The 14286-nt window shown below is 39.1% G+C and overlaps 2 protein-coding genes across 8 annotated transcripts in view; one reads left to right on the forward strand and one right to left on the reverse strand.

Moving 5' to 3' along the window:
• The window catches only part of SRGAP1 (SLIT-ROBO Rho GTPase activating protein 1), a 250031-nt gene that overhangs the window by 203082 nt on the left and 32663 nt on the right, over positions 1-14286 (forward strand). Inside the window, 6 exon segments of the mRNA XM_006192367.3 lie at positions 164-191; positions 4019-4121; positions 8073-8133; positions 8293-8370; positions 10466-10521; positions 10523-10601. Of these exon segments, the coding sequence (XP_006192429.1) occupies positions 164-191; positions 4019-4121; positions 8073-8133; positions 8293-8370; positions 10466-10521; positions 10523-10601 (405 nt within the window).
• LOC106730627 overlaps positions 1-14286 on the reverse strand; it is a 56345-nt gene that overhangs the window by 12327 nt on the left and 29732 nt on the right. For 6 of the 7 annotated variants that reach the window (XR_004324605.1, XR_004324601.1, XR_004324602.1 and 3 more), the window contains one exon: positions 3106-3262. The exons of the other annotated variant lie outside the window; for it this stretch is intronic. The gene's annotated coding sequence lies outside the window, so the exon portion shown is untranslated. The remainder of the gene's footprint in view (positions 1-3105; positions 3263-14286) is intronic. 7 annotated transcript variants of the gene reach the window in all.

The following is a 14286-nucleotide window of genomic DNA, read 5'->3' on the forward strand; positions in this document are numbered from 1 at the left end:
ATTCAACATTTATTTTGAATTTTTTGTCTATATGCTATCTTCATGCTCTCCACCATAAAACATGTAAGTTATTATAAACTCAGCATCTTAAGGGACAGAAGATTGCCGAATGCATTCCACTGATTCCATTCAGTTTACTTATTTTAATTTTTTTTCCCTACAGGTCATAGAGCTGAATATATGACTACAAGGTAAGAAAATATTTGATCATAATTCATATTGTGCCTCATTGTCTTTTTAACAAGAAGCAATCCCTTAAATGCTGCGGGAGTGAACATATTTTGTTAATGAACATGGGAGATAGTTTTGGCGTGACAGAACAGCAACATGAAGTGCTTGGGGTTCTCACAAAACCACATTTGCTCTGGCATATCTGAGGGTTTCCCATTGGAATTGTAAAGCTCTTTAATGAGCAACCTCAGTTTAAAAAAAAGAAAAAGAAAAATTAAATCAGTTTGGTTTATCTAATCTAAAACACTTTTAAGTTTCTATAAGACTTTGGATTTGATAATTTAATTAACAAGCAATATTATGTGCTTATCTCCTGTGTCTGGTTAGTTCTTGCTCTTTCTTGTGTGTCCTATAAAAAACTCAAGCTATACTGAATACTGAGGATTTTAGCTCTGCCTCTGATTTACTTTAAAATTTTAACTTTTTAATGCCTAGAACCATATTACACTTTCTTTTCTTCTACCCCCCCCTTTTTTTTTTACATTTTGTCTTTTTTTTTGGTTTCCCCTGCCCCGCCTTTTTTTTTTTTTTTTTTTTTTTTTTATTCTTGGAAGAATTCTCGAGCCACTGCTTAGAAGGAAAAGCCTTTATGGAAGCAGATTCTGATTTGGGTTAGGGAAAGTTTGTGGCAACTTTTATTTCTCTATGTCAACATTTGTGCAATAGCCAGAAATTATTCTAATTGACATAGCAAGATTTTTACTTTTAATGTTGAGTTCTCTCATGGGGAGGGTATAGCTCAGTGATTTAGCATGCACAGGGTCCTAGGTTCAATCCCCAGTACCTCCATTAAGATAAATAAAAACCTAATTACCTCCCCCCAAAAAAATTTTTAAAGATTGAAAAAAAAATTTTTTTGGTTTAAAAAATAAAGTTGAGTTCTCTCTGAAGTCAGAGGTGTTTAGAACACTGATGTGTCTGTTGCAGTAATTGGCAAGTTGATTTTAAGATTCTATAATGTTCCTGCTAGACAATTTATCCAAAAGGAAACCCCTCTTCTTAGTGAACCAGCTAGAAAGATACATTTACGGACTTGTCTAAACTTTACAGAAATACTGAGGTTTTTCTTCTGTATGTCAGTGACAAAGGGGCATATTACTTGTGCATGGTAATATGCATCTTTTTTTACATATAGTGTCCCTTTGCACTATCAACTATTTTGCCTGTTGTTTCTAAATTATAATTAATGTAAGGCACTTTGTTTGAAGATTTTTTTTTTAAAGGAAGGAGTGCAAATATATAAATTTGCAATGAGAGCTGTAATTGCCAAACAGACTTGATATTCACATCATCCAGGCTGCTACTTCCTCTCATCCACATGAGCATCTACATAGGAAGCCAGATTATCCAGAAGCTGTGTAGCAGGCGCACCACCAGAACGAGTCATACAATCCAAATGCTGAACGGGTCTGTTCACCTGAGGTGTACGTGGTAGAGCCAAAACCATCAGCACCCCAGCTGCCTGCTAAGCTACCTCTGCCATGGAATGTAGCTTGATAAGCACTCAGGCAGTTTATTTTAATCTCAGGTCCCTCTCACAGCTTTGGTATCTTCACATGGGCCTCATACCTTAGATGTGTCCAGAGAGGCAATTTTCAGGCTTTAGGTAGAAGACGCAAACGATGCCCCTCCATCAGCCCCAGCCAAGAGTCACTCTGCATCTCTCAGTGACGCAGGAATAATTATCCAGTGCCACTGGGGGCTTTGGCTCCAGCTCCAAGATCTGCTTGTCCCACGAATCACTAACCAAACAAAGTGAGCCTGTGTTCCTATCCCCTTGGCTCCATTTGCTGTTCCAGATAGCACCAGATGTGAAGTTCTTTTGGACCTTGTCATAATAGCCACATTTTCTAGTTTCTCTGTTTGGTGCTTTGTGACCTTGGGACACTGCTGACCCTGGAGGGTCTGCCCCATCCCTAGAGATGGTAAAGGACTTGCTTATAAGTGTGGCTTTTTAACACAAAGCAACCAATCCTGAGCCTGTACCCTCAGCCACCTCCTTTATCAGGCCTTCACACTCAAGGCCAATTCCCCTTCCCCAATCATCCAAAGGCCAGGTACCAGAAAACTAGGGACAGTGCTCATGCCCCAGAGCCCACCAAAATTATTCAAACCGGCTAACCCTCAACCTGCTTACCCTGCCTTGCCTGTTCCTTCCCACGATAACCCCAGCAAAGGCTCTTGCCCACATTTTCCCTCACTCCCTCTGCCTCCTGACCAGTGGCCCTGCTGCTTGTCCATGTAGCAGCATGCCTTCTCCTCCTGGGAACTGTGAGTAACACATGATCTTTTCCATGGCAACTGATCTGTTGGCCTCACCATACGTGAATTAAAAAAAAAAAAAAGTTCTATATTTTAAAACACTTGTAAAATAATGAAAAGAGTAGATGAAATCAGGCACATACGGTTAAATTCCTGGGTGGGCAGGTTTCTGGTTTTGTTTATGGTTTTGTTTTTACTTTAATACCTGCCAGATCCTTTCCTCTCTGAGTGGCACAGAAATCAGTATAGAAAAGAGATTTCAGGAATTTCAGCAGTAGCAGATTACGACTTGGTGGAATTTTCCGTATTTGCTTCTAAACACTTGCGAAGGCTCCTTTTCACCTCTCCAGCACTGTGAGCCTTAGTCATTGTAGCTGTACACCCCATTAGTCATATAAGCCCATCTGCTGGGAGTCTTAGAATCTGGTGGTGGAAGGCTGTATCAGCAGGTTTGTTCCCCTGGTTCTTTGATTGCTGTGGCAATATCTTACGAAGCTAGTTGCCAGGCTTCCACGTAAAGGGCTTTTGTTTCTAAACTGGTCTTCCTGAACTTCAGTGAACTAAAAAAGGTAAGTCTTCCGAGAGAGTCTGCAGCTTAATGAGGGGCTTTACCTGATGTCCAAGTGTGGTGAACGTTCTTATACAAGGCTTCCGATTAAGGAGGAGTTTAAATCGAAATGTCCAGAGAGAGGTCTTGGGACTCTTCTACCATATGTTCCATTCAGCACAGTTGTAGAAGCTGAGTCACATAATCTAGGCCCTCTTCGCTCTAAAGGGAGAGGACAGGAGAGGTTCCCTGTCACCAGTTACAGAGCAAGAGGATGCAGGGTTTCTAAATATAGTGCACAGTACACAGGATGTGCATAGGCCAGAGAGACTGACTGACTCTGTGCATCCTAACGCTCTCTAAATAGTGAGGTGGTGAGCTAGTTTGTTTTAAAGAAATAGCAATTCATGTGAGCCAAGACCTACTGCCCCCAGAAATAGCGTTGAAACAAAACTCTGTTTTTCACCTGTGACCCATTAATAGCTGCTTTTTGCATAAAATAAAATCCCGTGAATACCTGATGAATATTGAACAGATGTAATGAAGAACTACGCTTGTAACTATAAAAAATGTTTAGTTTCTCATGTTGGGACCCATCAGGGCCCTTATTTTTATGATCTCTTGTGTCTCCTTTGTGACGTGTAAGGCAGATAACACAGATCTTGGTTTGTAATGCTTGGCCAAATAGCTCACAGTTCCCTTTGGTGATGCTCACCATTTTTAAAACAAACTAGCAAAATAAATGTCAGCCAGAACACACAAGAAAAGAACAGTCTGACTGAATAGCTAATATGGATTTGGATGCATACGTGAAGGTGACTAAACGGGAAAGAGGAAGGACTGTTTTCCTCTGAGGTGGGGGCTGGAGGGGAGGAGGAACACAAGGATTCCTGTGTTTTGTAATTTTGATGTGACCTATGGCTGTTTCATTTATTGTTTGATTTCTGCCATGCTCAGTAATTATATTCCCTCCCTTAGGCCTCCAAACGTTCCCCCTAAGCCCCAGAAACACAGGAAGTCCAGACCCCGCTCACAGTATAATGCTAAGTTGTTTAATGGGGATTTGGAAACATTCATCAAGGTACTGGCACCAGCCATCTGGGTGGCTGATCTCCACGCTTCTTACTATAATGGTCTCAGCCTCTCATAAAAGGAGGCAGGTCATTATGTCCAAGTCTGTCCTGGGGCTCTTTGCTTTCCCAGAAAATCAATATAATATTTCCTGAAGTCAGAGAGGAAAGAATATTTGGTTTGAGTGCCTTCAGAAGAAGGAATAAATGTGGGTATTATTATGCTGGCAAAAGAGAAAGCCCTCTTTCTTAAAAAAAAAAAAAAAAGAGCCATATTTTGTGCAAAAAGGAAGAGAGCTACCTGATAAACTGTATCATTTCTACTCATGCAAATGAGATGGCACAAAATAGATCTTTAAAGCCCATTGTCAGGCGAGCTCTAAATTGCAGCCAGTTGTGATTTCCTATGACTTGAGGAATTCATTATATTGGATAAATTGTAAGACCCTGTGGTCTGTATCTTGTATCTCTGCTGTGTTTACTCTGTCTTCTTTTTCATCCTGTATTTCTGATAACGCTTCTAGCCGAGGACGAAGGAATTCACACGCGAGACACCAGGTACAGTGCTCGAGGGAAGTGAGGGCACAGCCTCTTTCGCTCTTGGTATCATTTTCAAGTCACAGTCATGCTTGGCTTTAATTAGGTTTTTTAAGGTCTTTAAAAGAAAAGTGTTTGCCGTTGGAAATAAGACAGGCTTATAAATAGGCTTTATTTACAAAAGAGTTATAGAAATCAAACACTGATTTAAGAGGGGTAGTCCTCTAGTACAACTGGGCAAACTCTTAGTTTTTATGTTATGCATTTGGCAAACGTACCCAACTGGGGTCAGGGACTTCTGTTAAGGAAAGTCAGTGTTATATACCAAATGCACATTTAATATTGAATTTTGGACCTTCACATAAGTTACACAAAAAAAGAGAAGAACTTGCTCTTTAATAGCTAATACTTTATGACATGGGATGCCGTGTTTCTGAAGACTAAAGTTATATAGGAAACAACATCCTTTATAACCTCCCTTAATAATATGTTACAGAGGTCTTACTAGCTTTAAAGACGGATCTTTTATTATTTATGCACTAATGGTTAAAAAATGTGTGTGTGTGCACGCACATGGATGGACAGATAGACATACACATACGGACACACGTACATAGAGATAGAGATTAAAAACCTCTGGCAGCCTTAAAAATGAGCCCTCACCTTGGATTTAAGTGAGAAGCCACCGGACAAGCTAAAGAGCAATCACAAATCCATTGCCATTAGCCTTAAACCCAGAAGAGCCTTATTGGCTCTAATTTAATATAAAATTATTGTCAAATTTGATTATCTAATTTCCCAGCCCAGGGCTTAACAAGCACGGGCAAATTAGATGGAAAGAAGGGAATGATAAAATGAAAGCACTGAGATGTGCAGCTGATGGCCTGGCAGAGAAAGAGCAGCTAGAAAAGCTCCAAGAAGCAGGCTATGGTTCCATTATGTTTGATAACACAGTACACGAGTGACTGCTTAAGGTGATAGGGAAGCACATGTTTTGAAAAGATGTTTCATTAAGAACAGTTAAAGGAATATAAAAATAGATTTAGAAAACAAATTTCTTCCGTATAGCACAGGGAACTATAACCAATATGTGGTAATAACCTTTAGTGAAAGAGAATATGAAGGGGGAGGGTGTAGCTCAGTGGTAGAGCATGTGCTAAGCATGCACAGGTCCTGGGTTCCATCCCCAGCGCCGCCGTCAAACTAAATAGATAAATAAACCCAATTACCTCCCTCCCTGCAAAAAGAAACAAAAACCAAAAAAAACAAATATATGTATGTGTATGCATGACTGGGACATTGTGCTGTCCCAGAAACTGACACACTGTAACTGACTGTATTTCAAAAAAAAAAAAAAAACAAACAGTTAAAGGAAGCCAAATTTGGGCACCAAAGAAGGAGTAAACCAGTTATCATAGAAGATTCACGTATGTGAGCTCCTCTTTGTCCCAGGCTAATATATTAAAGAATCTTTCTCTACACTTCTGGGAAGTGCTCAGTCAGTTGAGGTCCCCACAGTGTCGCTGAGAGATAGCAGGAGCAGAACCATTTTCCCTCTGTGTCCCACAGGGAAACTGAGACACCAAGGGGTTTGTTTGAATGGTCAATGGAGCACAGCCCATTGTTTTCAATTCTTGTAAAATATTTTCTACCAGAGCATCTGGCATCCTTGAAAATAAATTGAAAAACATGCACATTCATTACTTTTTGACTCCAGAATTTATTATATCTGAATGAAATACCAGTAGCTGAAAGATTAGCGATTACCTGAGTAAGTGTAAAGAAGAAAATATTTTTGAAATAATATGAAAACCTAAGACATTTTTATTTACAACCGTCCTAGTGCAAACATTTTCCTTTTAACAACCTTTTATTCTTTGTTTTTCTTTTTGTTTTAGTACTAAGTTCAAGCCGAGTTGCAACCTAATATTCTCCTTTTATCATTTACATTTAAGTATTTGTTGCTCTTTTAGATGACAGTGCTATAGGAATTGTTCATTATAAAGGTCACTTCACCTAAAACAGACTTGTGACGTAAAGAAAAATCCCCTCTCATATTCAGTAAGTTTTAATGTAATCACATTGCTGTTTTTGAACCAACTAGTCCACGCTGAAAAGAGTTTTTATTCTTAAGAACCTTCTTTAAGAAATTAATCAACTTTACGCTCCTAAAACAAATTGACTAATTACAGAAACTTAATACAAGCTCCAGAAATAACTGAACCATTAACTGGTTTATACACTGATTAGATTGTCTTAAAACCTACAATGAAACTATTCCTCGAGAAGTATATTACCTGCTCTAGAAATAGTGAAAATTTAGATCGCTGAACCACATTATTCCCACTTCTTAGGTTAGTGGACTCTGAACTGTTCTAATATGTTTAGAGAACCAAATTCTTCTTGTGTTTCAGAGTAAAATTCCTCATGAATTAGTACCTGATTTCAGCAAATCATTTTGAACCTCCATGTTTCCTTTACAGCTCTAATACATGAAAGAGCAGAGTCTTAAAAGTACATGAAAAATAACTCCATAGCCAGTAACCTTTCTTAACACCATGGAGTGCATGGCATTGATACATATTTAACTGTGACCTCAGCAGCTCCTTCATCTCCTTTGTCATCCTATAATGTCTTAAAAGATTTGCAGAATTCACATTTGTTCAGTAGAGTGCACTGACTCTTTTGCAAGATGGTGGGGAAAGAAGGCCAAGAAATGTTCCTTCCTAAGAAAATGAAGTCTTACGGGGTGCACATGGGCACCGTTTTTTCCTCAATCATTAAAACATGAAAAAATAAAAATGAAAAATCTGTAAAGATGAGTAAGTTCTGATGCAAACTAAATAAATACATGGCACATTATGAGCATCTACAAAGCAATTCTCGTATCACGCATTACACGGAAATGCATAAGCCCTTTTATGACCGTCATCGTCTAGATGTAACAGAGAGGATCCTGAGATGGCTGGAAGGTCATGTCTGGTAACTAACACGGTCATTTAGTACTAAGATGCTATGCTTAGAATACACAGCATTCTCTTCAGGTTCATGAGATTAATTACTTGTATAAATAACCTTTTTTTATTTAAATGAGTGATTTACGTATTCATTTTGGTATGTGAGCCTAAGTACAAGTAGAAGCGATGAATTAACTGTGACATCTTCAGGCACAGCAGAGTAAGCTGAAACATGATTGCCTTCAACGTATTTAATTTGGTTTGCCCCAGAACTGAAATGTAACTTTGGTTAAATATAATTTTATATTTGTTCCTTGTGGAATATTTTAGAGGGAGTGTATTTGGAAATGATCATCTAAAAGAGTAAAAGAAAATCACTCTTTAATTAGGGCTAAACTGTGAGGTTTGTTATCTTGTGTGATGTGCACCTCTCCTTTACGGTTAACTGGTCTCCATCTCTTTACCCAGGATTCAGGACAGATCATCCCCCTCATTGTGGAAAGCTGTATTCGGTTCATCAACCTCTATGGTAAGCCACTGAACTACAACATCTTCTTATTTTAAAAAAAAAATTATGAGAAATATTTTAGTAAGCATGTCTTTCCTTTTAACACTTAATCGTTGGGGAAAGGGGCACCTGGAGGATATAATGGGACTGTTTATCCTTTTTCCCTTCTATTCTCTTTAGGTCTTCAGCATCAGGGGATTTTCAGAGTGTCTGGTTCCCAAGTGGAAGTCAATGATATTAAAAATTCATTTGAGAGAGGTAATTGCACATCTGTATCTATAAGCAAACCTTGTTAAAAAGTCATCCTTTTCGGTAGAGTGAAGTGGCAAACTCATTCTGTCTATCTCAAAACCTTTCACTGCATTTACTTCATTTGGGATGTTAGGAATCTATTTAGAATAGCTGAGAAATGAAGCCAAAATCATAAGGCTTTGTTATTGAGTCTAGAAAAGCAGATGAGTTTTGTATCCTGGTTTGGGACCGGCACTGATCATCCTCAGCACGTTGTCAAAGGTGGCGCATGAAAGGCAGGAACGGCCTGGGCCTGCACAGCAGGTGTTGGAGGTGACTCATCCCCGCTTCATGTCTGTTTCCTTTGTCAGGAACTCTCCTTCCTCTTATTACCATCCCCAAACTCCTTTCCTGTTGCCCGAGTTGGTGCCTTACTCTTGTTCCCACTTGGTTTCTGAATAAGTCCTCGTCAGCTGTTCGTCAGCACATTATGATTAGCAAAACCATACATCAGGCAGACCTAGAATCAGACCATCCTCTTTCATTTACTGATCACGTGATTTAGGTCAAGTTACTCATCTCTCAGTTTTCTCATCTACAGAATTCTAGGATTAGGGTGAGGATTGGGTATAATCCATGAAAGTGCCTAACTCTTTCGTGGTGGCTCGTAGCTATTCATGCTCTCCAATTATAATGATTCGTATTATGTCTACTTCTGGATATATCTGCTCTATCCCCCCTCTGCTCAGATGTCAAGCCAAGGATGCAGAGGGAGGGGCATCAAGGCTTGGACACAGGGCAGACTCTCTCTGTCCCATCCGCCCTGACCCAGACTTGGCACAGAGCCCTTGAAAGTTTGAAACCTTGGTTGAAGAGGTAAACTTGGAGCCAGACTGTTTTTCCTGTTCCAAATCCTCTGACTGATATGATGTATAGAGCAGAGCCGCCTCCCCGCTCAACAGCTAAGTGTTCCAAGTCTCTCGCATGGACCATATTCAGGATAAATGGAAATGGAGTAAAGCTTCAGATTCCTGTGCCAACCACCAAAGGCAAAATGCCTTATTATTTTTCTTTGGAAATTCCCCTGGTATTTATTGTTTGTTTGTGATCTCTTTGGGTAAGGCTTTCTCACAGTCGGCAAAAAAAAAATATTTTGGTGAGTTCATGTTCAATGATTTCCTTCCTGAGAAGCAGAGAAAAAGGAACCACAGGTCCCTGAACATAAACTGGCTCAAGAGACACCCCCCCCCCAAAAAAAAGTTAAAATGCAATACACAGTTTTTGTGAACTTTAGAAGAGAAGAGCAGACCTCTGAATTAAAAAGTGGAATTCAGTTTAAGGCTATATATTATTTTGTACTTCTTAAGGATTTTATCTCAGTTTAATTCTCAGGGAGGTGGACTAGCCCGGACAGTCACCTAGTATTTTTAAAGTGCATACCAAAAAAAATCATATAATTTCATGTTTGTGAGATACTTTTTAAATTTCCACTTTTTATTCAAATTCCTTGGTACTGTTAAGGGTGCATTTTCAGATTCCTCTGTCTGATTTCGAAATCTCCCCTGCTGAACATGGCTTTCAAGTGTGCCGTGAACACCACTACACCACTCTGAGAAACATTTATTTAATTATATGTATTCATAGTTAGATGAATCCTATAATATTTCTTACAAATTTTGCTGATCCATATAGCATAGCCAGACAGGCCTATATTGTTTCTTTCTCCCAGTAGGATAAGAAACACAGAATGTTGTATTTGAATTCGTGTCAAAATAAGATGACAGATTTTAGCATTTAAAAAAAAAAAAGTTGGGTCAAATTATAAATCCCACAGTATTTTATTTTAAGATTTGGGTAATTTGTAAGGGATTATTTGGTAGCATAAGATCTAAAAAAAGCTTTATTTTAGCCAGCTATTTTTAAGTTAATCATGGGGTGGGATATCTAAACCAATTATTTTAATTTTAGTACCATGTAATCTTCCATAAAGTGTAATTAAAAGATACGTGTATATATAGAAATGTGTGTGTGAGTATAGAAACATATTTTTGTTCAGAGAAAAAAATGAGAAGCAATGTGCATGGAACTAATTTTTTTTGTTTTTTTTTTGGTTTTTTTTTAGGCGAAAACCCTTTGGCTGATGACCAGAGTAACCATGATATTAACTCGGTTGCTGGCTGTTCTGAAGCTCTATTTCCGTGGGCTGGAAAACCCCCTCTTTCCTAAGGAAAGATTTAATGATCTGATTTCTTGTATCAGTAAGTGGATTTTTTTTTTTTTCTGATTCTTTTCCCACTAGAATTATTTCACTAACCAATTTCCTGGAAAAGGCAGTGGCCCCTCTCCACATATCCTCCCCCACCATCACCACCAAATTTCTAAGACCATTTGTTTTCTCTCTGGATCCAGCGTGAGTCATCCTCCTAGCTGTGGCCTCGCCCTTCACTGAGTGGGCCCTGCTCCTGAACGTCCTCAGGCTCCACAGCGCATGAGAGCTTCCCACTTAGTGGCTGGAATAGAGCAGAGGGGCAGGTACCACACAGCTGAAGGGGAGGAGGAAGCTGTCATCCTGGCAGTGTCACTGCTTTTTGGCTCTTGGTTCTTGGTTTTCTCCACCAATCTTAGGAGTGGAGTAATTTATCCCACTTTTGAATGTTACTTCAAGAAATAAGGTAAAAGGAGATAAATGATCATTATTTCAGTGCAGGAACACCAGGTGGTAACTGTCTGCCAGGGGGCATCCCCAGCGCGTAGGCAGAGTTGCTCTGGGGCTGTGTATGATACAATGTGAAACCCATAATCGTCAGCAATAAAGCACTGCTGTTTTCTTCAGGGGGTGGAGGGCTTTTGACACTCCAGGGAGGAAGGGGAAAATAATGATCCTGAGAATTAGGTATATAACCATAGTTGCGTCCCCTGCATCTGTAAATGCAGTGTCCCTTTAAGTCCAAGTTCCCAGGCAAGGGTGTAGAGCTGACTTAAATCATGTAATGAGGCCTTTCATAAGAATCAAGCTTTACTCTAATGAGCAAGCCTCCTCCCCGAATCAACAGGTCCAGTTGACTTCAGAAAATCTCTCTGCTCACCCTCCCTTCCCCATTCCAGTGCCTTGGTTTCTCACTGGGATTGCTGTTACAGTCTCTTAAATGGAGACTCTACTTCGAGGTTTTGCCCTCTTTCCTTACCCACCCTCCCCCAACCCGCACACACACATCATTTCATCTTTCACATGGCAGCTAGATTCGAAAGGGCAAATAGTGTTCTATCCCCATCCCCACCCCCCACCCCCACCCTACTGTTTAAAACCTATCTCAGTATTCTCCACCTGAAAACAAACTCCTTTGTATGGCCGATTTATAGAATGAAATTCTTCCTCTATCTGTATTACTTCTATACACTCATCTTCTGCCACCTACCCTATTGACTTTCTTTTTTTTTTTTTTTTTTCAATTGAAGTATGATCAGTTATAATATATCAATTTCTGGTGGACAGCATAATGTCACAGTCATGTGTGTATATATGTATTCACATTTTTTATATTCTTTTTCATTAAAGGTTATTACAAGATACTGAATACCTTTAGTTCCCTGTGCTATACAGAAGAAATTTGTTTTTTATCTATTTTTATATAGAGTGGTTATCATTTGCATATCTCAAACTCCCAAATTTATCCCTTCCCACCCCCTTTCCCCTGGTAACAGCAAGATTGTTTACTGTGTCTGTGAGTCTCTTTCTGTTTTGTAGATGAGTTCATTAGCGTCCTCTTTTTTCTTTTCCTTTTTTTTTTTTTTTTTTTTTTTTAAGATTCCACATATAAGTGGTATCATACGGTATTTTTAATTCTCTTTCTGGCTTACTTCACTTAGAGTGATGATCTCCAGGTCCATTTCTGTTGCTGCCAATGGCATTATTTTATTCTTTCTATGGCTGAGTAGTATTCCATTGTACAAATATTACCAGAACTTCTTTATTCAGTCATCTCATGGACATTTAGGTTGCTTCCATGTCTTGGCTATTGTATATAGTGCTGCTATGAACATTTGGGTGCATGTATCTTTTTGAATTAGAGTTCCTTCCTGATATATGCCCAGGAGTAAGATTGCTGGATCACATGGTAACTCTATTTTTAGTCTTTTGAGGAATTTCCATACTGTTTTCCATAATGGCTGCACCAAACTACATTCCCCAGCAGTGTAGGAGGGTTCCCTTTTCTTCACACCCTCTCCAGCATGTATCATTTGTGGGCTTTTGAATGATGGCCATTCTGACTGGTGTGAGGTGATACCTCATTGTAGTTTTGATTTGCATTTCTCTGATAATTAGCGATATCGAGCATTTTTTCATGTGCCTATTGGCCATTTGTAAGTCTTCATTGGAGAATTATTTATTTAGATCTTCTGCCCATTTTTGGATTGAGTTGTTTGGGTTTTTTGTTATTAAGTTATATGAATTGTTTATATATTCTGGGAATTAAACCTTTGTCAGTCACATCATTTGCAAATATTTTCTCCCATTCTGTATGTTGCCATTTCGTTTTGTTTATGATTTCCTTTGCTGTGCAAAAGCTTATAAGTTTCATTATGTCCCATTTGTTTATTTTTTATTTTATTTCTATTACTTGGGTAGACTGCCCTAGGAGAACATTGCTAAGATTTATGTCAGAGAATGTTTTGCCTATGTTTTCTTCTAGAAGGTTTACAGTGTCTTGTCTTATATTTAAGTCTTTAAGCCATTTTGAGTTTATTTTTGTGTATGGTGTGAGGGAGTGTTCCAATTTTATTGATTTACATGTGGCTGTCCAGTTTTCCCAGCACCACTTGCTGAAGAGACTGCCTTTTCTCCATTGTATATTCTTACCATCTTTGTTGAAGATTAATTGACCATAGGTGTGTAGGTTTATTTCTGGGCTCTCTGTTCTGTTCCATTGATCCATATGTCTGTTTTTGTACCAATACCATGACGCTTTGATTACTGTAGTTACGTAGTATTATCTGAAGTCTAGGAGGGTTATTCCTCCAGCTTCATTCTTTATTTTCAATTATGCTGTGGCATTTCTGGGTCTTTTGTTATTCCATGTAAATTTCATGATTATTTGTTCTAGTTCTGTGAAGAATTTCCTGGGTAATTTGATAGGGATGGCATTAAATCTGCAGATTGCCTTGGGTAGTATGGCCATTTTAACAATATTAATTCTTCCAATCCAAGAACATGGGGTATCTTTCCACTTATTTAAGTCATCTTTAGTTTCCTTCGTCAGCATTTTGTAGTTTTCCTTGTGTAAGTCTTTCACCTCCTTCTACCCTACTGACTTTCTATTTCAACAGCAGCAGCCTAGAGGGGAGGGTGTAGCTCAGTGGTAGAGGTCCTGGGTTCAATCCTCAGTACCTCCATTAAAAATAAACAAATAAATAAATGGACCTAATTCCCCACAGACACACACTTACAAACAGAAACACAGCAAACAACAGCAGCATGTAGGCTTGCCAGGCCATTTCCCACCTCCGTGCCTTGGCCCTTGCTGTTCCATCTGCTGTTACTGGTAGCCGTTTGACATCCACTAGGAAGGATTTGCTGAACTGACAACTCCTCCCAGCACCCAAGGCAGCATTAGTCACTTTCTCCTCTACTAATGTTCCACCGTGTACATATGTCTGTAATTTTTCTTAAAGCCCCACATTACAATTTTTCTAACTTCTCTGTCTCCCTCTGCTAGAGACAGCATTTAGGGAAGAGGCTAGGAATGTAGGCTGTGGATTCCAATAGCCTAGATCCAAATCCTGTGTCCAGATTGCTCACCAGCAAGTTTCTGAACCTCTCTGCACCTTAGTTTCATCATCTATAAAATAGGGAGATCACGAGTCCATATAGCATAGGGTTGTGAGAATTTAATGAGTTAATACACATAAAGTGCCAAGAAGAGTGCGTGGCGTGGAGTATATTCA

This window comes from Camelus ferus, chromosome 12 (assembly GCF_009834535.1).
Source record: "Camelus ferus isolate YT-003-E chromosome 12, BCGSAC_Cfer_1.0, whole genome shotgun sequence".
NCBI classification, from domain to species: Eukaryota; Metazoa; Chordata; class Mammalia; order Artiodactyla; family Camelidae; genus Camelus; species Camelus ferus.